The sequence below is a fragment of the Mirounga leonina genome, unplaced genomic scaffold (genome assembly GCF_011800145.1).
Source record: "Mirounga leonina isolate KUSES-001 unplaced genomic scaffold, KU_Mleo_1.0 Mir_150, whole genome shotgun sequence".
NCBI classification, from domain to species: domain Eukaryota; kingdom Metazoa; phylum Chordata; class Mammalia; order Carnivora; family Phocidae; genus Mirounga; species Mirounga leonina.
In genome coordinates, this window is record NW_023270374.1 from 12,230,656 (window position 1) to 12,255,089 (window position 24,434).

Below are 24,434 nucleotides of genomic sequence, written 5' to 3' on the forward strand. Positions count from 1 at the left end.
CTCAGAATCTGTATCCCTGGGAACCAATTTGCCCGTATATAAATATGTTCTGCTTGAAATGTAAGAAATGCTTTGGAAAGACCAAAGTGACTAGCACTGCTGGTTGCTAGAGCAAAAATATTGGCACAGGGTAGAAAATAGATGGCAGAGCTGAAGCCTAAGCCTGCTAAGGGATGCCACACCTGAGAAATTTACATTTGACTCACCCTCTGTCCCAGTAAATATTCTAAAATGTGCTGATCTATTGTGCACCCAGTTACCTACACTTGGGGAGCAAGCAGATTGGTGATAAGAACTTCTAGAACATACCGGCTGGTGTCAGGGAGGGGCTGTGGGGATCCTCGTGAGAATGGCCAAGAAGAACTTGCTTTTCTTATCCTAGTCTCCCATTTCATTATCAATTCCTACTAGATTCAACTGTTTCTATATCCTTTGCCATTTACAGACTTGTACATCCTCAAAACTATATCTGTGCACATATTTTTGCTAATATAAAACTTTGCCATTGTGATGGGTGTGCCACCACCATTCTCCTGTCTGACCAAAGTAGAAAGTTGGGATTACTCTGGTTTCTTCCCTTTATCTTATTTTCTATATCTACCTCCTAAATATCTCTATAATTCCCTTTTCTTCATTCCATCTACCTCTTCACCAGTTTAAGGACAAATATCTCTTTCCTAAACTATTTTAAGGCTTTTTAAATAGTCACTTTGCTTCTAGTCTTGAATTGGAATTCCATCTCTTACATCTATTAAATTCTCTAAAGTTCTTCATTCTTGTCTCTCCCTTCCTCTTTTTTCTCTATAGACCTTCCTTGGGAGATCTCATCTACTTCTGTGGCTTTGATTAATGTTGATATGCTTAAGATATGCTACAGATGACACAGTATTCATCTGGGACTTTTCTCCAGGCATCAAGACCTTTATATCTGCCAATTCTCAACGTGTCAAAAAAGGAACTGACCATTTTCCCCTCCAACTGGCTCTTCCTCCTCTATTCCCCATTTCAATGAATGTCACAACCTTCTTTCTGCCCAGCTGCCCAAGGCATAGACCTGGGTGTGATCTTTGATTTGTCTATCTCCTTAATTCCCCAAGTCAAGCCAATCATCCTTAATTCCATCTTCTTTAACATCTTTTGGCCTTATCTCTTACTACCACCCCTGGATTTACCACAAGGTCTCATCTAGTTTTTTTAATTTTTAAGCTGGCTTTCTGCATCAGTCTCTTAACTGGTTTTTTGGTCTGTGCTGTCCTGCAATCCCTTTTTCATAGGCCAGTGAACATGGTCTTTCTAATTTACAAATCTGCATTCCTCTGCCTGAATTCCTTCAATGCGTACCCATTGTTCTTATAATAAATATCTTTGGCTTATAAAAACCCATTATAGTCTGGTCCCTACTTGCCTCTCAAACAATCTTTCTCCCCACATACTCCCACTGTCACTCACAATAGTCCAGTCATTGGAATTCTTTGGTTTCTTGAATGTACAATGCTTTCTCTTACCTCTTTCACACCATGTTTTCTTTCCCTATGTTCTTTGCTTAGATGTGTTTAAGGCTCCATCATGTGGAATGATCCATGTCCATAATCATCATAGTATTTCAAAGCAATTTTTAGAAAAAAGGAATTCAGGGCATCATAAATCATACGAATCAATTCAGAGAATTTGTTAGGAAAATGCAGGCTCTTTACAGATCCCTGAATATTTTCTAGGTTGTCCTTATAGCTCTATGTGAAAAGAGGATGATGTAGACTTTTGTGGGTTAACTATCAAAAGTATCTAGATTAGTGGTTCTAAATTGGCATTTTTTGCACTTCATGACACCATTTGACAATGTCTGGAGAAATGTTTGATTGTCACAAGTGTGTGGTAGAATGCTAATTCATTGATATGAATAGAGGTCAGGGGTGCTGTTAAAAACCCTACAATGCACAGGGCAGCCTTCTACATCAAAGAATTATCCAATCCAAAATGTCAATTTTACCAAAGTTGAGAAACCATGACCTAACTGAAATTAAAATTTCATATTTCACTCAGGCACACTTTTCTAGAACATAAACAATATTAATCTTACAACAAGAAGACCAGAGTCCAGTCCTATCCAAAAACCTTTGTTCTTATATTTTGATTTTTTCATCTTTAAAATGGTAATTTAATACCTGTCTCATGGGATTGTTATAAAAATTAAATATGATGATGTATGAGAAAACCCTTAGTTCAGTGTCTGGTGAATAGTAGTTGCTCAATAAAATATTTGTTAAAAAAACAAAGTGTGACACATGGAGGATGGAGTTTATGGGGTGGAGATGAATAGAATTTATCCTGAGTGGTTCCTGAGTGCCTCACTCTTTTTTAGGATCTGTACACTTCTGAGAACACTTAAGAGAAGAATATGCATTGACAAAGATCCAAGGAGGTACACATACATACTTTTTGTTCTTCTCGCTCTATGGCTGCGTTACACTTTTCTATCCCGCAGCTCCTCAAAAAGTCTCTGAGATAGCCAAATAGGGTTCCAAGTCCATATCCCAAGTAAGTGAAAACCATAACGTGAAGAGGTGCTTCCTCAAAGGATTCAACAATTGGCTTGTAAAAATGTGGCCTCCCATTTTGCTGAAAATGCAAAAGAAAACAGAAGGTTAGTTCTCTTCCATTACAATAAAATATATATTTAAAATTTTTGACTTTGAAAATTTTAACTTTCAAAGGACATGTTTAGGATCATAAAAAGTGCTTAAAGAAAAGTGGAAGTTGATCATGAAAAAGAGTAATCAGAAAGGTATATTTTATTTTACAACCCCCAATAAAATAATTGATTCAGGCAAAAATTCTCAACAGATGCTAAATCCAGTAAGTGAAAAGTTAATGAGGAATACAGTTTTTGCAAGATGCCAAAGTATCACCCCATCGGTTACTGCCTGATCACAAATCTGAGGTTACTACCTTGACCGGGTGATCAAATTCCATTACCAATGTTGGAACAAGAGCATCTGTGCTCTTATCATAATGTAATATTCAATACACTAATGATGCATTTAACCTGAATTTAGTCAAGTTTTTATATATAACTTCCATTTCACAAGAAACATCAAGATAAGGGGATGTGGCAAATGACTTCATGAGGAAACAATCAGATAATCCACATGTGCACAGCAAAGGAAATTATCAACAAAATGAAAAGGCAACCCAATGGAATGGGAGGAAATATTTGCAAACCAAATATATGATAAGCGGTTAATATCTAAAATAAAGAACTAGGGGCGCCTGGGTGGCTCAGTTGGTTAGGCGACTGCCTTCGGCTCAGGTCATGATCCTGGAGTCCCGGGATCGAGTCCCGCATCGGGCTCCCTGCTCGGCAGGGAGTCTGCTTCTCCCTCTGACTCTCCTCCCTCTCATGCTCTCTGTCTCTCATTCTCTCTCTCTCAAATAAATAAATAAAATCTTTAAAAAACAATAAAAATAAATAAAAATAAAATAAAATAAAATAAAATAAAATAAAGAACTCATACAACTAAAAACCCCTTATATAACCTGACTTAAAAATGGGCAAGGTCCTGAATAGACATTTTCCCAAAGAAGACCTACAAATGGCCAATAGGTATATGAAAAGGTACTCAACATCACTAATCATCAGGGAAATGCAAATGAAAACCACAATGAGATACCACCTAACACGTATTAGGGTGTGGTTACTATCGAAAAGGTAAATGATAACAAGTGTGGGTGAGGATGTGGAGAAGAGGCAACCCTTGTACACTGTTGGTGGGAATATAAGTTCGTACAACCATTATGAAAATGTACAACCCGTATGAGGTTTCTCAAAAAATTAAAAAAATAGAAATAACACATGATCCAGCCATCCCAGTTCTGGGTATATATCCACAGGAAATGAAATCAGTGTCTTGAAGAGATATCTGTACCTCCAAGTTCATTGCATCATTTTTTATAACCAAGATACAGAAATAATCTAAGTGTCTGTAGATGGATGAATGGATAAAGAATATAAAATATTGTAGAATATTATCTAACCACAAAAAAGAAGGAAATCCTGCCGTTTGTAACAACATAAATGAATCTGGATTACATTATGCTAAATGAAATGAACCAGGCACAGAAAGACAAATACTGCATGATCTTACTTATATGTGGAATCTAAGAAAGCTGAACTCACAGAAGCAGAGAGTAGAATGGTGGTTACCAGGGACAGGAAATAGGGGAAATTGGGAGATGTTGGTCAAAGTATGTAAGTCTTCAGTTATAAGATGAATAAGTTCTGGGATCTAATGTACAGCATGGTTACTACAGTTAATAACACTCTCACCACACACAAAAAGTGGTAACCAGGTGAGGTGATGGATGTTTAACTGGCTTGGCTGTGGTAATAATTTCACAATGTTTACATATATCAAATAACATTTTACATCTTGAATATATACATTTTTATTTGTTAATTATACCTCAATAAACCTGGACAAAAGAAGGAAAAAAGAGGGGTGGTGGAGGGGACTTAAAAGACATAACCCAATGCAGTGTGTGTTCTTTCATTGGATCCTGTTTTGTTGTAAAAACTTGGTTAAAAAATACATATTTTGAACAACTGCATAAATCCAAATATGGACTGGATATATATCTTATTAAGAAATTATTGTTCATTTTGTTAGGAGTGATAGTAGTATTACAGTTATATGAGGAAATACTTCAGTGCATGCTGAAGTATTAGGGGAATTAAATGTTATGACACCTGTAATTTTTTTTTCAAATGGTCCATCAAAAATAAAATATATCTATGAAGCAACTTTGGGAAAATGTTAATAACTGTTGAGTCTATGGGGCGCCTGTGTGGCTCAGTTGGTTAAGTGTCCACTCTTGATTTTGGCTCAGGTCATCGTCTCAGGGTTGTGAGATTAGCCCCATGTCAAGCTCCGTGCTAAGTGTGGTTCCTGCTTATGAGTGTCTCTCTCCCTCTCCTGCTGCCCCTCTCTCCACTCTCTCTCTCTCTTAAAAAAAAAATAACTGTTGAATCTAGGTGGAGATCATATGAATATTTGTTACATTATTTTTTCACTTTTGTGTGTGTTTGAAATTTTTTATAACAGAAAGTTACAGGAAGTATTTCTTTCTTTATATTAGGTGTCAATATTCCAGTGGAACATAACTTTTAGTACCAAACCATTCTGATTCCTGTTTAACTGATTTGCACATAGTGACATAACCAATATTAGCTCAGTGGATTAATGAGTAAATTATTCCTAAGGATAAGATTAATTTTTAGTCTTTAATAAGTATTTATACATTAATTCATTATTTCACTCAACAATCATAATGCAATGTCCAGATTCCACATTTCTCAATAAGTGTTTTGACCACTTGGAATATATAACTTTTAGTGACTTACAGGAAATTCAAATGTCTACTAATATTTAATGCATTAATTTAACTTACACATATATATTTAGAATGATGCATTATATAAAATCTTATTAATTAGAAGCATTGTTTTTGCTACTGTCATAATCTTTGTTGCCACTATAAGCACTGTTTAATTCCATCAACACAGTTTCCAGAGTATGTCACCTTCCTTTCCCCTATGTTTTTTGAGCTGCAGTATTTTGGAAATCTCCATGTGGCTTAGTCACTGCAAGTTTTATCCCAAGCCACAAGATACATGACAATGAAAAAACTCTGTCTGTAGATGAGTATTTCTTATGTCTACATCACTTATTTTTAAAGCAATTTTTAAAAAGCCTTTTTATAATGACATTGAACACTTGAGTTGTTAAGTCAAAACCCCCATGAGATATTATTAAATCTCATTAAAATTCCTTGCCTCCTTATTTATGCATTCTATCAGGTTGCTTCTCTAGATACTCTAAATTAATGTGGATGGATGTTGCTCTGGTCTCATATGTCTTCCCCAAACATTACCTGGTGTCTCAAATAATGACAGTGAGAGAGCATTGCTTAATATGAGGTCTTGAATGAGAGTTTATAAACAATGCCTTGTATTTGGGATTATATGGCATTCATTGGGTGCCTACTGTGAGCTGACTATGTGCTAGGTTCTGGGGATTCAAAGATGAACAAAACAGACCGGGTCCTTGGTTCCTGACTACTTGACCTCCTTCTCACTATGTCCTCCCACCTGTCCTGTAGGTCTGATGGACAGCTGATCTTACTATTCTGGTGTCAACTTTGGCTCCTATCTTTGGCTTTGTTCTGTGCTTAACCTTTGGACTACATCTGTGTCTTGCATTCCAAGTGACCTCCTAACCCAGTTAGGAACCATCTCTTGGCTCCTTTCACATCATGGGGACACACCATTGGCTTCCTTCTTTCCTTGATTTGTCAGATTCCAGGAAAAGGGAATGAGATCCTCATGAAGGAGGATTTGATGAACTTTTGTGACTGGTAATGTACAACATCAAGGAAGAGGGAAGTGGAAAGTAACTGCAAGGAGCATTTTGTTATTATTGATAAGAAGACGGAGGGAATTAGAAGGGGGGCTGTTAATGGGGGGAAGACTGAATTGGAGGTGGTTATGGCTCACAGAAGTGGGACTATTTGCCAGACAGTTAGAGATGCAGGAAAAGAGAGGCTCTGGTTGAAACGGAGTTAACTGCTATGAGGCATAGTTTAAGCCATGGTTGAAGGTGAATGAGATAAAGGACAAATTATGAAGAGAGAAGAACAGTAGGTTTGAGACAGAATTTGGAGACCCACTGATTTTAAGGGCACCATAGATGAAGAAGATTGAGTGAAAGGGACCCGATACAGGTGACTTCCAGAAACATCACTTAACCTGCTCACAAATTAACCACTTTGGTTGACTTAGAAGATGGCTAAGATGGCACATGTAAAGAGATACACTGCCAGGTCATCCTGTGAGGATAAGCTGAAGATTTTCCTTTTTTCCATTTCTGAGCTCCATATTTGGCCAAATCAAGCAGCACATTTCCCCTGAAATCCATGGGAACTTTTTTCTTGAAATGGCTCTGAGGCAAACCTGCACTGCACAGAATAGTCTACCTAGATGCAAGTAACACTCTCAGTTGGGTGCACAGCCTCGGCTTGTGTAACTAGTTTTTTTGCCCCTGTGACTTGTTCTGGAAGAAAGTTATAACATGAAGAAGAAATGTTCAACAATGTCCATCAATTCAAACCAATATCTACTTTTTCTCATATAACTTGATTTATTTATTTTAATTTGATTTAATGTACTTTTATTTGGCAGAAAGAAAATGAGATACCTTGATGGAGAACAAAGTTATCTGGAAATATATAGGTCTTTCTTAACAGATGGAAAGTGACTCATTTATTACCTCCCTTTATTTAAAATTGAAGTCCATCATACCTTTTGGGAAAGGTTTCTCAATCTGAGGTTGGATAGTTATTTTGAAATATGAGATTTTGTCTTTTCAAAGTAAATGAAGCATTAAAATATTGCTTAATAAGTTTGCTGGCCAAAGGCTGACACAGCGTGGGAATCCATAATGCACTTTTTCTCTCTTCTACCTTTTCTTCCACAGCCTTGAAAATAAACAGATCCTGAGCCACCTAGCCTAGAGTGCCTGCTCATTTGCAACACTGCGACACCCTGAGATTTGTTCACTTCCTGCATTCCTGTCACATCTGGAAATAAACAGGGTGTTGGGGCATGCTGGGAGGACCCACTTTTACAGGTGACGAGTCTTCCATTCAAATTAGCAGGTCTTTTGCTGGCTGCCTATTTTAGAAGTCCTATGCGAACATTTGAGGGGATATGAAATTAAGAAATACAGTCCCTTTCTCCCAGAATTGATAATGTTATGGTGTATGTGGGAGGTGGGGTGGGAGCGGGAAGAGGAGTGAGCAAAAATGACCATAACATAGAGCAAAAAATAAATGTCATAAGGGTGCCACAAATGGAGGGACCATATCACACTGGGTGCTCGGGAGAGGCTTCCTGAAGGAGGTGGAATTTGAGCCCAGTCTTGAAGAGCTGAATGGTGGAGAGCTCTTCAGCAGCCATGAGACTACCTGGGTTCAAATCCTGACACTTTCATTTGCTGACTGGATGACTTTGGCAAGTCCTTTAATTTCTCTTGCCCTCAAATGCCAACAAGTGTACAATGGAGCTAATAAGGTTTTTTTTTTTTTTTAAGATTTATTTATTTAAGAGAGAGTGAGCATGAGTGGGGGGAGGGGCAGAGGGAGAGAATCTCCAGCAGACTCCCCATGACCAGCACAGGTCACAGGGCTCCATCTCTGGACTGTGAGATCATGATCTGTGCCAAAACCAAGAGTCAGCCGGCCAACCGACTCAGCCACCCAGGCGCTCCTAAGGGTTACTTGAAAATTAAATGAGATAATATATGCAAAGTACCTGCCACAGAATAAGTACTCATGAAATGTTATGATTTTCATGAAATCTTCTGAATAAAGAAGACAGATCAAACTGTTAGACTAAAATATTTGGGAAGAAAGGGAAAGAATATCTGTGGAGCCCTGGCCAGTACCTACATATATGGAGAAGCAGGAGGAGGAGAATACACTGGAAGACAGCAAGTGTGAGGGATGAAGCAGTGGGAGGTTCAAGGGGGAGGAGAGGCAGAGAATTGGGACACTGGAGCTGAGGAAGAACATTGCGTATGGGCACGCTCACAAGGAAACTTCAGCAAGTGATTTTATCCACCTATTTTCTGAGTGGTTTTATGGACAGCAGGATTTAAGGAGAAAGGGGGTGTGGAGGCAACAGGCCTTGGAGTGGTGACTACTCACTGAAGTGAAGAACTGTGATGGTGAAGGATGGGACAGACAGGAGGTGGTGGCTTTAGGTACTAATAGTGAGGGGAGCTGCTTTTTTGCAAATAAAGAAATAGCATATTTAGGAATTGAAGAAAGTACCCAATGGATTAAGGACAACTGGAGATTAAGGGAAGAGATGGTATAATTCCCAGAACAGTGCCCCTGAAGGGGTGGGAGGGGGCACATGTGACTGACTATCTTGACCAGAAGGACACGGACAGTCTCAGTAGCATTCCCCCCCACCCCCAGAATTTTGAAAAACAAACAAACAAAAACCCCAAACATGCTGCAGGCCTTTGTTCTGCTCTAGTCCTCAGAGTGGGATAAAAAGGGATGAGCAAATCTAGAATCAAGTTAATTCTGTAGATTAACCACCCACTCACAAGCAAGCTTTTGTTTTCAGACTGAGGCAGCCCATGGAACACGGCACATTCTATTATCCTGCTGGGTTGGTCCATGGAAAGAAGAGCCAAGATGAGTTTGAAGAGACTGTCAGGTTTTGGTCACTATGGGGATAGGAAGTTTGGGAGTAAGATAGTCTCTGGGATGACAAAATGCTAAAGGGAACTTAGAGCACTGGGGATAAGGAGAGGGCCATCTTCCTTTCTGAAGTGGAATGTATACAGAATTTTCCACATTATGAGAGTTGGGTAGACCTCCTCTGAGGTCTCCTGGGTAGAACAAAAACTTCCGAGGATACTGGCATTTTGGGAATGAGTGTCTACCTACATTGTAGTTACTAGGTTTTGAGCAGAGAAACAGAACCACTGTGAATGATATCAAATAAGACACTTATTCCAGTGATTAGGTTGTACTCAAATTTGGGGGTTGGTTAAAAATCTATGGGAGGGGAGACCATTTCCACAATGGTGCCATGAAGAGCTCCCATGGACCATCTTAGCAGTAAAACAAGCATAACTGGTAAAAATTAAAAAAATACAACCATGTAAAGTACCTGGAATTGTCTTAAGGACATACAGCAAATGAAGAAACATTTATTTATTGCTTGTGTGTGTGTGTATGGCTAGTATATATATATTTTTTCTTTTTTTTAAAAAAATTATCATCCTTAAGGTAATAAAATTCAAAGCAGCTCTTTCTTCAGTAGAACTCTTACTTTTACTCTAAAATATTTGAGTGTTTTATTGATTCCCAAGTTCCCATTTACTTCTCTTCTAAAATACTTTGGAATGTCAATTATACAAATGATACAGCCTGAAAGCTCATAAAAGTGGAATGATACAAGAATGATGAGCGTACACAATTCTACCTTATTTGGAAGGTACTTCATGCCTGAAAGTTGTCTGGGGATATTAACAAATGAGTACTTTAACCACAGCCTTATATCATGTGTTTGGTAGATATAAATGTTTAGAGATGCTTTATGAAACTCTTATGTCTCAGTTTGGTCTAAGTCCTATCATCTTGTCACAAATAGGTGAGACTCTTCTGCTCAGAGGTATCATTTGGTTCTATATGTTTACAGTCATGTTTAATTTGGGCATAAGCACCTTACTAACTTTATTTCTAACTTCTACAGACACCTGGTATAATTAATCATTAACTACTGGCAAACCAGATTTTTTTTTTACATGATAAAAGCCAAGTGGAAACCTCTTATCTAGTGTATTCCAGGAGGATAGCTGTTGTAAAAGAAACAGTTGCTCAGCCAACTCAAATTGTTCAGGCCACTGAGATACATGAACATGTGACAACTTAGGTTAAAACTTTTTTTTTTTCACACAGTCTTCAAACTCCAGCCTCAAGTGTACCTCGTTATTGTTGTTCTCTTCTATTTCAACACTAAACCAGGGCTTACTGAGTGCCCATGTTATCAAATGCTCTGCCAGGAGCATCTGCCAGGATGTGCCCACAGACAGACTACAGGCTGACAGCTATTACCACAGAGAGATGTTCAGGGTTCCGTGGGAACTGGGATAAGGTTGTATCTAACCTTGGCTAGAAAAGGTAAGGGAGGCTTCATGAATAAGAACGTCTTTGACCAGGGCTTGAAAGATGAGGGTAGGAGGGATAAGGGCAGTAGGAATGGATGGAGAGAAAGATCCCCAACTTAGAACTGGAAGCATCAGGGGAGATACTCATCAACCCATCCCCGGGACCACTGCAATCACCCTATCACCTCCTGGATGCTCTCCTTATTCCATCCTGACTCCTCCAATCTGCAGCTACTTAGGTAACTTTAGCTCTAAAATCCATTTATCACAGAGTTTCCAAAGTGCTCCCTAGAGATGGCCATTAACAGAAAGGGTTTTGGAAAGGCTATATACCTCTGTGTCTCTTGGGTATTCGCAGTTTACAAAAGCTAGGATATAAGGGCCATCTTTCTTGTTCTTTACTGTTATTCCCTATTGCTAGCATACAGCTTCCCATGGTAGATGCTGAATAAATACTTGCTCACTGAATCAGCTTAATGAATACTATTAAAATAATGGAGTGAAAAACCATTTAACTGTGGGAAATCCAGCACATGTAATTCAAATGTATTTTTCACCTTTCATATAAATCTACCCAGGCCATGACAAAACTCTTTTTGGGAAGTGTTGGTTTTCAGCACAAAGCTAAGTTTCTGAGCACTGAAATGTCCTGCCTCAAGTCCTCCTGTTTCCTGCCTTGCATTTGTTGCTTAAGCAACATTAAACTTTCATTTCACACCCTGATTTTATCTCCTCCACAACTTTTCTCATGCTGCCACTTTCTTGTAATTTCTTCAGTTTCTACTCCCTTCCATAACTGTCTTCTGCTACTGCCCTCCCCCTCCTCCCCACACCACACACACATACCCTTTGCTTGCCTAATAGCCCCTGTTTAAGACCAGCTCTGGCTGTTTCACTTCGTAAAAAGATCCAGGCTCGATGTTCTCACGGCATAACACCATCATTATACTCACCACATTGTGTTACAATAATATTTTTAGAAGACAAGTCATTTAATAAAAGGACAGAAAATAAAGGATCACTTGTAAAATAATAGCTTTCATTATCTTGCACTCAAGCCTTTCAAATATTTCAAATATTTTAACTCTGTTGTTTGTCCAGTGTGGCAAAGACTGGCTATTCACCAAACCCATTTCTCTTTCCTCTTCCTCCCAGCTGTGCTACATTGCCCTCATCCCTTGCAGACAGAAATGGCCACGTGACTAAATGTGGACCAATGTGAAATGGATGGAAGCGAAATGTGCCGCTTTCATGCCTGGCCCATAAAAAAAGCCTCTCTCGTGATCCACTTCTTTCTCTTTTTCTCCTGTTGCCCTCTGAATGCTGATAGCCAAGGTGACCTTGAAAGCCACACATTAAAGATTGCAGAAATTTTGTTAGCCTGATTCTCTGAATAACTGCATGAGCAGAGTCCTCACCACATTCTCCTCCAGCTTCCTATCAGTATCAATTAGACCTACTACAACTGAGAAATAAACTTCTATTGGGTTATGCCATTGAGATTTGGTGGCTCATTTATTATGACACCTATTATTACATTAATGAATACTTACTATAAGGATTCTATTAAAATGTTTTTGTTTCTAGCCCTTGCTTAGATATGTTTGGGAGAAGTCTAAGAATTGTCAGCTCCCTAAGGAAACATGTGTATCAGGACCCATCTGGGCTGACCAAAATTCAAATTTAAATCTGGGAAGTTTATGCCAGAAAATTAATGGAAATGAAATTCTTGATTCATTGAGCATCTCTGCATATTATATGATTTAGGCTTCAATGGCCACAGACATCAGAGAGAAAGAGAGACAAGATTATAAAGATGGAATTTTTCAGGGGATAAGATCTTTATACATAGCTACTTCAATCCTTTTTTTTTTTTTTTTCTATTGATGAACAAGTTCAGTTCTTGTGAAGTTAAATTTGTTTTCCACTGTCTTGGCTTTCCTCTTCACCATCTGAAAAGGTAGCTAATAGGTCAGGACAGCCCATCAAGAGAGCCATAGGCTTCCACAGGATACACCCAGATTGGGAAATGAAGGATTCAAAATAAAGGGCAGGATTGCTTGGAGGGATGTAAAGAGTCCCCTAGTAGATTGCTCAATGAATATCTGTTGTAGGAATGAGTGAATGAGAGGGAGAGAGCCAAGCTTGGGAAAGGCTGGGAGAGGGGAGGAGGACCTTCTAGGACAGGAGGACCAGCATGGGCACTTGTTGGTGGGTGGAAACAGAACCTCGCGTGGACTTCTGGCTGGACCTCGTGTGTTACCTACTTGGAGATGAGATGTATGGAGCCCACTGGAATTGAATGAGCCTTCTATGGCAAGGTAAGCTAGAATTTCTGTTTCAGATAGTAGTGAAAGAAAGGCGTGCCTTCATTGGGATGCCTCATTATCAGAACTGCAGGAGGAATACAGGGCAGAAAGGTTTGGATGATCCTTAGATCTTACTTGGGATGACAGCTGGAGGGGAGGCTCTAAAATCAATTTGACATAATTCAAACAAAATGGCTGTCCTTCACCACCCTGCAATGATTGTATTCTTCTATTTACAACCAGCTGGCTTACTTGAGGAACACAAAGCTTTTACTGAGTTATCCCGATAAACCAAAGAAAATGATGTACCAGTAATTTAATATCCCTGAGAATCACTACCATCTATTATCTTATTGATCATTTATAATGTGCCATGTAAGAAGAGTGCTTCCCTCTGAGGTGCTCAAAGAGTTATGACCATGTTCTTATTTATTCACATGAAATTCTTAAGAGGTAGGTGGTGGACAACTGTAATAGAACTAGAATTACCTTTACTTAATAAGAGAGACATACGGCATTAAGCAACTTCCCCACAGTTGCTTGGGGAAGGCAGGACAGGTCAGGGCAAAGTTGAATTTCTCAACTTTACAATAACAAAGTTGAAGCATAAAACCTTGAATTTAGACCTTTGGGGTATATTGAAACATGTTTCAGAAATAAAATAGCTATAGGGCTGAATTTTTTCCCTTTCCAGGTAAGTACTGGTAGCTGCAAACACTCTGTAGGAAGGCTGGCTACCATGGGCATGTACCTGTATTGGACACCAGGAGAATCATTCAGGGAGTCTCTCTTATAACCCCATCTTTATAGAGCTCATGGGCTAATGGGGAGATAAAATTTGCATACAAAAATATAATATTTCAGGACTGGAGAGTAAGAAGTATTCAGTGGCAACATCTCATCAAGTGTATAGCAGTGGTAAAAAGCAAACAGGAAGTTTGATAAGTCATCCCATCCTTATACATTTGTTTATTCATTCATTCAGCAAATAAATATTGACTACCTACCCTGTGCCAGCTGCTGTGCTAGGTCCAAGTGACATGGTGATGACCAAAGGGGTCACAGCCTCTGACCTCATGGTCTGTGTGTGTGTGCTATCCAATAAAATAATCACCAGCCACATGTGGCTATTTACATTTAAATTTAAATAGTTACAATTAAATAAATTTAGAGACTTAGATCCTCAAGTTACTCTAGCTGCGTTTCAAGTGTTCGATAACCACATGTGGCTGATGGCTACCTTATGAAAGGGAGCAGATATACAACATTTCCATTACCACCGGAAATTCTGTTGTTCAGAGGTCAGCCAATTGTGGTCTACAGGCCAGATCAGGCTCACCACTTGCTTTTATAAATAAAGTTTTATTGGACTACAGCTACACCCATTTGTTTATGTATTATCTATGACTGCTTTCATGCTATAACGGCAGAATTGAATGGTTGGGACAGAGACTGTATGGCCCACAGAGCTGAGAAAGTATTTATTATCTGGCCCTTTAGAGAAAAATTTTGCCAACCCCTGGTCTAGATGGAAATACAGACACGTAACAAATACTTACAAAAAGGGAAATGATGAATAAATAAGAGTGCTGTGGGATGGACAGGTTGGGAATCTGACCTAGTTTAGGAAAAGAGAAAGACCTTCCTAAAGAAGACAGTGTTTAAAATGAGATCTGAATAATCAGTAGGAGTTTACCAGGCACAATGTTCCCAGCAGAAGGAAGAGCCTGAAGAACTGTGGGAAATCGGGAGAGGGCACAGTATTTGGTAGGCATGGACAGTGAGGGGGCAGGCATGGTCGAGGGTCATTTCTGGGGCATGGGGGGAGTCCATCCACTCTGTCCATTGCTAGTACATCAGTGCCTAGAATGACGTCAGATATGTAGTAGATATCCAATAAATATTTGATGAATGAATGAATGAATGAACAGCCCAGGGAGGTTATGGAGAGCTCATAAATCAAGTTTAGGATTTCAGCCCTGATCCTAACAAGGTAACCACTGATGAGTTTAAGAAAATCTGTGGCTTAAGAATGTGATCAGATGTGTGTTTTCAAAAGGCCCTTGGAAGCTGGGTGAAGAACAGATCTTTGGGGGCACCCACATTCAGTGATTCACAGTGATTTGTGGTCATACGGTTGGTAATTTTAAAGTCTTTCCTGTATCTACTGTGGAAGATTTAATGAAGCAAACTTATTCAGGTGATTCTGAAATTTTTAATTTATAACCCCAAATCAAAAGGAATCTCTTAATCTGCATGGGAATGAACCAACAACAGAGTTGTGCTTTGACACTAGGTGAGGTGTGCACTGTGGTATTTCTTTACCACGCCAGGCAGGCAGTGACTCATAGGTAAGTTTTAACAAGGGCGGGGCTTTTGGAAGTGCACAAAATGTGGTTCTAGGAGTCCTTTGGCTGAGCTCAGTGGACTGAACTTGGATTACAAACAATGGCTTTTCTCTTTGAATCAAAGTGAATCTATTTTTTTCTTGTACCTCAGTGATGCTGAACTATGTACTTGGGCCGCACCCAAAACTCCTGTTCTGTGAAGCAAGGCCAAACAGTGCCTGACTTTCAGCAACATGAAGAAGCAGAAGGCCCTGCTACCTAGAAAGAGGAAACTTGCCAAGGATCCAGTTGTGTTCCTTCTCTATGTGTTTATTAGTATTTGGTTCGTGGTTGCACACACCTATTCTCCTTGCTTTTCTCCTCCCTTTCTCCGCCTGTTACTCTATAAAACCACACACATTTTATGCATGTCAAGAGCAGCTTAGGAGCCTATAACCTGGTTCATCTTTTGCTGGCCTTTGAAGACAAAATGTGTCTTTTTTTTTTTTTTAGAGAGAGAGAGTGAGCACATGCATGCCAACAGATGGGGTGGGGATGGGCAGGGGCAGACAGAGAGGGAGAGAGAGAATCGTAAGCAGGATCCATGCCTAGCATGGAGCCCAACCCAGGGTTCGATCCCATGACCCTGTGATCATGACCTGCACCAAAATCAAGAGTTAGAGGCTTAACTGACTAAGCCACCCAGGCACCCCCAGGATGTGTCCTTAAAGAGATTAGTTGAACATTACTAACATTTCCTGGCTGGAATCTTTTGTTTCTGTGGAAGGCAGCACATATTATTTTATTGTCCATGAAAACCTTTTTCTCCTTGGAAAAATAAGTATACTGTCTCCAAACAACCCATTCACCAAGAATATGATACCATAACAACTTATTTCTTTTATTTTTTATTTTTTTAATTTTATTTTATTGTTATGATCATCAGTTTTGTTTTTGTTTTATTATGTTATGTTAATCACCATACATTACATCATTAGTTTTTGATGTAGTGTTCCATGATTCATTGTTTGCGTAAAACACCCAGTGCTCTATTCAATACGTGCCCTCTTTAATACCCATCACTGGGCTAACCCATCCCCCCACCCCCCTCCCCTCTAAAACCCTCAGTTTGTTTCTCAGAGTCCATAGTCTCTCATGGTTCATCTCCCCCTCTGATATCCCCCCTTCATTTTTCCCTTCCTACTGTCTTCTTTTTTTTTTTTTTTAACATATAATGTATTATTTGTTTCAAAGGTACAGGTCTGTGATTCATCAGTCTTACACAATTCACAGCACTCACCATAGCACACACTCTCCCCAGTGTCTATAACCCAGCCACCCCATCCCTCCCACCCCCGACCACTCCAGCAACCTTCAGTTTGTTTCCTGAGATTAAGAATTCCTCATATCAGTGAGATCATATGATACTTGTCTTTCTCTGATTGACTTATTTTGCTTAGCATAATATTCTCTAGTTCCATCCACTTGCAAATGGCAAGATTTCGTTTTTCTTTTTTGATGGCTGCATAATATTCCATTATATATATATACCACATCTTATTTATCCATTCATCTTGGCTCTTTCCATAGTTTGGGTATTGTGGACATTGCTGCTATAAACATTGGGGTGCACGTACCCCTTTGGATCACTACATTTGTATCTTTGGGGTAAATACCCAATAGTGCAATTTCTGGGTCGTAGGGTAGTTCTATTTTCAACTTTTTGAGGACCCTTCATACTGTTTCTCAGAATGGCTGCACCAGCTTGCATTCCCACCAACAATAACTTATTTCTTTGCTTCCAAAAAATCTGATAATATCCATGGTCTATAATTATCTGATTAATTTTTCTTATCATGTGAAATACAATGTAGAAAAAAGTAACTTCTCCAAGAGAAAGGCTAATCTTGACTAGTTTTTTTTTTTTAAGATTTTATTTATTTATTTGACAGAGAGAGACAGTGAGAGAGGGAACACAAGCAGGGGGAGTGGGAGAGGGAGAAGCAGGCTTGCCACTGAGCAGGGAGCCCAATGCGGGGCTCCATCCCAGGACCCTGGGATCATGACCTGAGCCAAAGGTAGACGCTTAATGACTGAGCCACCCAGGTGCCCCTAATCTTGACTAGTTTTTGTCTGTACTCCTGTATCAACCAACTAAGTAGATTAGGAATTTTTAGCCATCAGTTTCTGAGCCCTAAATAATGAATGGGTGAAAGATCTGAGTTGTCTGATTGGTGTAAAGATTAATTACACTTAACAACAACAACAACAAACTCCTGTTGTTCATGACCTGGTTTTTTCAGACTTTGAGTCATTTTCTAATGCCACCATGTGGAGTACTTCTGTTTTCAGTCTGTAGTCACCTGAATCAATGGTCTTGCTAAGAACTTATCAGTGATGGGGCACCTGGTTGGCTCAGTCAGTAGAACATGCAATTAATCTCAGGGTTCGTGAGTTCGAACCCCACGTTGGGCATAGAATTTACTTAAGAAGAAAAAAAAAAAGAATTGGCCAGTGGCAAGCATGGCCCTTTAAATAAAATGCCAGCGCCTTTTGCATAACTAACAAACCAAATCCTGAGGTATATCAGTTGTGGGATTTTTCCCGGTGCCCCAAATTATTTGCATGAGTTGGCAAAAAGGTGTTCGTGCCAAGAGCTCCTATGGGGTTTGTCACATCTGTGATGTGAAAGGCAGTGTTGTGTAGTGGTGCTAGAAACTGGCAGTGGACAGAAGTGTGTCTTGCTCTGGATTGGCCATGTTGAGGTCTTGGGCAAGTGAGGACACCCATTCAAGTCTCAGTTGTCTATTGAGAAATGTGTCAATAAGATCTGGAAAATGAGATAACGTGCTTCTCTGAGATTTGAGATCAGTTCTGCCATTATTATTCTAGTGTTTGAGACGATCTGGAGCCTACTTTCTTTAGGAATAACTTGATCGAGTAGGTAACTGAGAAACATGCTATATTGCAAGAACCCCAGAGCTCCTACCATGTCATCAATGTCATTGCTTTGAGCAAGCTCAGGAAAGGAACCAAGAAGTGAACTGACTGGAAGCAAGCGTTCATGATATTAAGTGTTCGAAAATGAACTTGAGGTTGATTAAGGGCTCAGGAAAAGGTAATTTTGAGGAATACATACGCTATATAACATAAGGATGTGAAGACAAAAGTAAATAATTTTAAAAGAAAGATTTATAGGAAGTTGTGCTATCTGACATACCATGTAAAATCACTTTGCTATCTGACTATGGACAGCTAGGGTAGAAATTAACATTTTTCAAGGCTTTTAGAATCTTGTGGATTTTTTTTTTTTTAATTTACTAAGACTGACCCCTAAAGCTGTTCTTCTGAGTAAGTGTAATAACAAAAATAGCACTCTTTTTCCTTGTGAATTAAACTACTGAAGGAAAGATGCCTTGATAATTTTCACTTCCCACATGTTCTTGCTAGAAGCAGTTGATGGAGTTATGCGCTGAATAAGGGCTGGATAAATGTTTGCTGCAGCCAGTCCTTTGAGACATCCTTGAACTTTAGAGTCAGAATGTCTGGGACTGTTGTTTGGCTCTGTTCCCATCATCCATGTGGCTTTGGTCTCATTATTTTTCTAAGCCCTGGTTTTTTCATCCCTAAAATGGGCCAATAACAGTCATTCTGTCTGCCTTACAGCATTAATGTACAGATTCAGTAAGATCCTGAATATAGGTTGATTGTACAGTTATAAGGATCTGGGTACTGGTTGCTGAGGGTTAAAAGGGGCAAAGAATTGGTTAAGTTTTTAAGAAATCATTGTCTTAATTTCGGGTTCCCCAGAAGCAGACCCTGAGGAAAGGATTCAAATGCAAGTTGCTTATCTAGAAGGAGACCCCAGGAAGCACTGGTAGAGAGGGGAATGAGATAGGGAAGGGAAGGAAACCAGTGACGAGTTTGCTGTCAAGCCATTTACTATTGTGGGCAACTGGACCTCACTTCCAGATGGGGAAACTGAGGCACAAAGGGATTTTTTTTTTTTTTTATGCTCTCGCTCAAGGTCACAGAGCTACCAATGTGAAGTTGGAATTCAAGCCTACACAGTGCCAACAGGAAGCCCTACTCCCAATCTCTATGTGATGATTCAGCTTATTAAGGCAGCAGGGCTGTGGGGTGTGGCAACAGGTTATGTGACCTTAGGAGTCAGATGATCCTGGTTCCACTACTTACCAGCCATGTGAGTGATTGTCTGACCTCTTCAAACCTTGAATCCTTACGTGTGAAATTCGAAAACCCATTGTGAGGACTAACAATACTATTTTAAAAAGCATAAACACACGTGGTAGCAATCATTCACTCTAATTAATATTGATTTCTTTGACATGCTGTTCTCAGATACGCAAAAAAAAAAAAAAAAAGCTTTCCACGTGTGGCTTTTATTTTGGGAAATAGGAAAGGAGATGCCTTTACTTCTTACATTAGACAAATGCAATTTTGAGATATTAATTTTTAAAGGGGAAGCTAATGAATTTGAAATAACAGATATCATTTTAAGTCTTCAAATACTGTGGTCCCTAGCTATTTGCTTTAACAGTGTGTGGCTGAGGAGGGGTCCTCACACTGGTGTGAACTTGGAGGTAATCACTTAGCTTTGTTGACCTTCATTCCTCCATCTGTAAGAAAACAAAAATGGAGTGGAATTGTAGGGATTTCTAAACTAAATTCCCTTTCTGCCAGATGGATTATACTAAGGTCAAAAAAGGAAAATGGCTCTTGATCCCTTTGGAATTCTATGTGTACAATGGGGGAGTTTCTCTAGACAAGCCTTCTGTTGAGCCCTTCCTTTACCTCACGAGATGCCAATTTACACATTACTTGCTTCTTTTTGAAGCTGCTGGCTATATCAGTTGATGATAAGTTCATCTTGCTAGTTCAAATGGAAGAATGAACATAGGGGTGATATCGTTCCCACGCATGAATGGACCAGCCAGGGGACATGCAGACCCAGGCTCAAGAGATAGGAATGCTTCTTTGTCATTCAAAGAAACATACAGAAATGCAACCTCACTAGCTTATGCATGTACAAGTAGTTAGTTTGAGCACATACAGGCAGCACTATCCTGAACAAACGGGCACCAGATGTACATAATAGAATACCCAACTTGAAGAACAAAGGTATTTTTCAGATTCCAAGTCTTTTGAGAGGCAATACACCTCTGTAGGACCAGAAGAGGGGCACCAGAAGCAAGTAGGTAACATCTATTAACATGACTTCATGGGCCTCTGATAAACAGTGTCCACCTTCTCAGAAGACACCTGCCCCCAATTTTGTCCTTAAAAACCCTGACTTGTGCACCATTGGGGAGTTTTGGATTTTTGAGCCTTAGCTCCCTGTTCTTCTGGGTGACACCACCCAAAATAGCCCATCTTCCTTCACAGGCAAGCTCCGTGTCAGTTTTTCTTGGCTTGCTGCACACCGGGTGGATGAACTCTCATTTGGTTTGGTTACATTTTGTCCAGAGATTAAACTCTCCAATATTAAGTGGACAGTTTTATAACATCTTTCCACAGTCAAAACTATATTATGAAACTTTTCCCAATAAGAACAATCAAAAGGCAATGTAGGTCAAAATTTACTGAGTGGTGTAATTCAGATTTGTTCATTTCATTATATGTAGATTTTACCTCAAAAGAAGGGGAAAGAAAAGAATTGTAGACAACTATTGAAGCCACATGATATGCATGCAGAAGGATTTGGGGTGAAGTGTACGGATTCTATGAGTTTCTTTGGAATGCATAAAACATAAGAATTGATAGGTGGATAGAAGAATGGATAGATGGATAGACATGCAATAAAACAAATATAGTAAAATGTCAATTGGAGAATCTAGGTGGCAGGCATATGAATATTTACTGTAGAACTCCTTTAATTTTTATGTGATTTTGCAAATATTCACAATAAGATGTTTGAGACAAAGGCATTTTTTTTTCTAGTGATAAAAACACAGAACTTGGGGCCAGCCTGCACTACTAACTAGAGGTTTAATTTTAGGCAAATTTACTTAATTTCTGTATGTTCAGTTGACTCATCTAAAAAATGGGATAGAGTAAGAGTATCAAACTCATAAATTTGTTGTGAGGAACAAGTGAGTTAGTAGTATTTGTAAGGTTCTTAGCATGTAGTGTGATGTAAACATTTGTTAAATGATATTTTAAAAATCATCTTATATATAGGGACATTGGTAGGGGAAAATTTGGACATTCAACCCTAAGAATGCACTTTTATTAAAACCAGATGACAGGCTTATATACCCTGAGGTATTTGTCATTTTCTCTCTAATCCAGGCATGTTTCATCTCCTACTAAGAGGCAGGAATCATCAGGATGCATCAGTGATATTTAATTTCTGTTTTCATTTCCTTTAAAAAGTTCCACTTGCTTAAAGCATGTTCCCTGACCCCAGGCCTAGAGTATATATAGTATCTGGATGTCAGTATAAAATGTATGACCATGTAGCTACCTGGTCATACAAAATAATCTAGTGATTTGGTGATTTTTAAAAAGAGGACAATGAATAGTAGCCACGTTCTCCAACAAAGGTTAGGAGACCTATAAATTAATCAGTAAGAGGTTGTACACTTTGAAATTTACAAAGAAGCCTGTATATCACATTAAGTGGGGCTTTCCCCATATTTTAAAGAAGTAGGCATATGGAAAGCAAATGGCAATTGAAATAGCAAATAAAATAAACTGAAATGAGATTCTTACAAACAATAGATTAACACAAATAGGTGGTCTTTATTCATTCTACAAATATTATCGAGCACCTACTATGTACAGGCTCTGGTCTAGGTGCTGGGGATTCAGCTATAAATAAGACAGAAAACCCTGCCCACATGGTGATGGTGCTTATATTCTAGAAGATGAAACAGATAAGAGATTGGAAATCAATTTGTGTGTGTGTGTGTGTGTGTGTGTTTGTACACAGTGTTACGGACTAATGGAAACAATCAAGAAGGTAAGGTAGGGGGTGAGAAGGTTTGCAATTTTAGATAGGGTCGTGAGCTTATATCTCACAGAGAAGCTAACATTTGAGTGAGGACTTGAGGGCAGGGAGGGTGCAGGTATGTGGACATCTGGGAAGTGCATACAGGAGAGGAATTGTGAATGTCCCCAAATGGGAGGATGTATGGCCTGCTTGCTCTAGTGTGGCTGGAATAGATTAAGCACTGGGAAAAAGAGCAGGGGGTGAGTGGAAGAGGACCAAGCCATGGGGCCTTATTAGGCCATTGTAAGGATTTTGTCTTTTGAATAAAATGGGAGCCATGGGAAGGATTTGGGCAGAAGAGTGAGATCTCTGGATTCTATTTCAACAAGATCCCTCTGACTGTTCTGTTGAAAACAATCTTGCTGATGGTGGTGGAAGGGAAGGCAAGGTAAAATTTGTCTATGAATTCTTTGATATTCTTCCCATTAAGAAGTTGGTGTGGGAGGAGGTCCCTTCCCCTTGAACCGCGTGGGCTTGCTTGTCACTACTTCAGCCTATAGAGTAGGGTGGAAGTGAAGCTGACTTCTGAGGCTAGGCCACACAAAGCCATGAGATTTCTACTCCATTTACTAGAAAACACTCTTAAAGCCCTCCTGCCAGAGAGGCCACACTGGTAATCCCTACTTGTCTTCTCTTTCAGTTATTCCAGCCCTGATGTCAGACCTGGGAGTGAAGAAGCCATCGTGGAGACAGATCCTTCTGGCCCAGCTGTTCCAGATCTATCTAACCAAGAGTCGTGCAGTTGAGGCCCCAGATATCATGGAACAGAAAAAGAGCTGTCCTGGTGTGTCTTTTCTGAATTCCTGACCAGCAGAATCTATGAGCATAATAAAATGATTATTGTTGAATGACACTATGTGTTGGGATGGTTGGTTATGCAAGCAATAGGTAACTGGAACACAGAGAGAAGAGATGAGCCTCCTGTAACGATTCAGGTGAGAGGTAATGGTGGCTAAGACCAGGGTGGTTGCTGTGGGGAGGTGAGAAGTAGATTCTGGATATACTGTGGAAGTAGGAACATGAATTTGCTGACTGACTGAATGTCAAATGAGAGAGAAAAGTCATGGACGATACTTGAGTTTTGATTTGAGCCACTGGAAGGAAAGAGTTGCCATTTCCTGGGACAAGAAACACTATAAGGGGAGCAGGTTTGAAGGTGAAGGGTGGGAGACTCAGGAGCTCAATTTTGGACATGGTAAGTTGGAGTTGCCTTTTGATTACCCAGATGGAAAGTAGGTAATTGGAAATGAAATAGACACACACACACACACACACACAATGATGAGACAAGATCAGATTATCATTAAAGAAACACAGAAAAGAGAAGAGGTGCAAGGACTGAGCCTTGTGTCGCTCCATTGTTTAAAGGTCAAGGAGATGAAGAGAAACCAGGAATGGAAACTATAAAGGAATAGTTAATGATATAGGAGTGTTGTATCCTAGAAGCCAAGAGAAGAATGTGATTTAAGGAGGAGGGGGTGATTACTTGTGTCAGATGTTGCTCACAGGTCAAGTAAAATGAGGTCTGAGGAGGCACCATTGGATGATGGCATTTGAGGGTTTAAGACTATCATTTATTGAGTATATACATATATATATATATATATACACCAGACTTTGTACCAAACACTCTTATAATAGCAGCAAAGGAGAAAGAGATGGCTTTAGCCTAACTTTAATAGATAATATCTATCATTTATTGACTATCTACTATATATCTGATAGTTATGGGGGAGCCTTACATATTCTATCTCATTTAATCTTCACCATTGCCTTGTGGGGTATAGATCAGAGACACGAAGCTATCTGCCCAATGTGGCAGAGCTAGTAAGGCCCAGAGCTGGGACTCAAACCCGGTTCCACGCAATGTTGAATATTGGTCTTCCTGCTATCCATTCCTCTCTAAGGACACCTGGGAAATCCTGACGAGTGCTGGGGTGTGAAAAGCCACCAGAAAAGAAAATGCCTTTTTAACTTTGAGTTCAGTTTTACTCAAGGTTTTAAGTGGAGGATTTAAAAGTGGTTTTATAGTAAAAGAAAT

General features: G+C 39.4%; 1 protein-coding gene across 1 annotated transcript in view; it reads right to left on the reverse strand.

The window, feature by feature from the left end:
* SPTLC3 (serine palmitoyltransferase long chain base subunit 3) overlaps positions 1–24,434 on the reverse strand; it is a 147,370-nt gene that overhangs the window by 110,112 nt on the left and 12,824 nt on the right. The window contains exon 2 of the mRNA XM_035005830.1: positions 2,434–2,616. Within this exon, the coding sequence (XP_034861721.1) occupies positions 2,434–2,616 (183 nt within the window). The remainder of the gene's footprint in view (positions 1–2,433; positions 2,617–24,434) is intronic.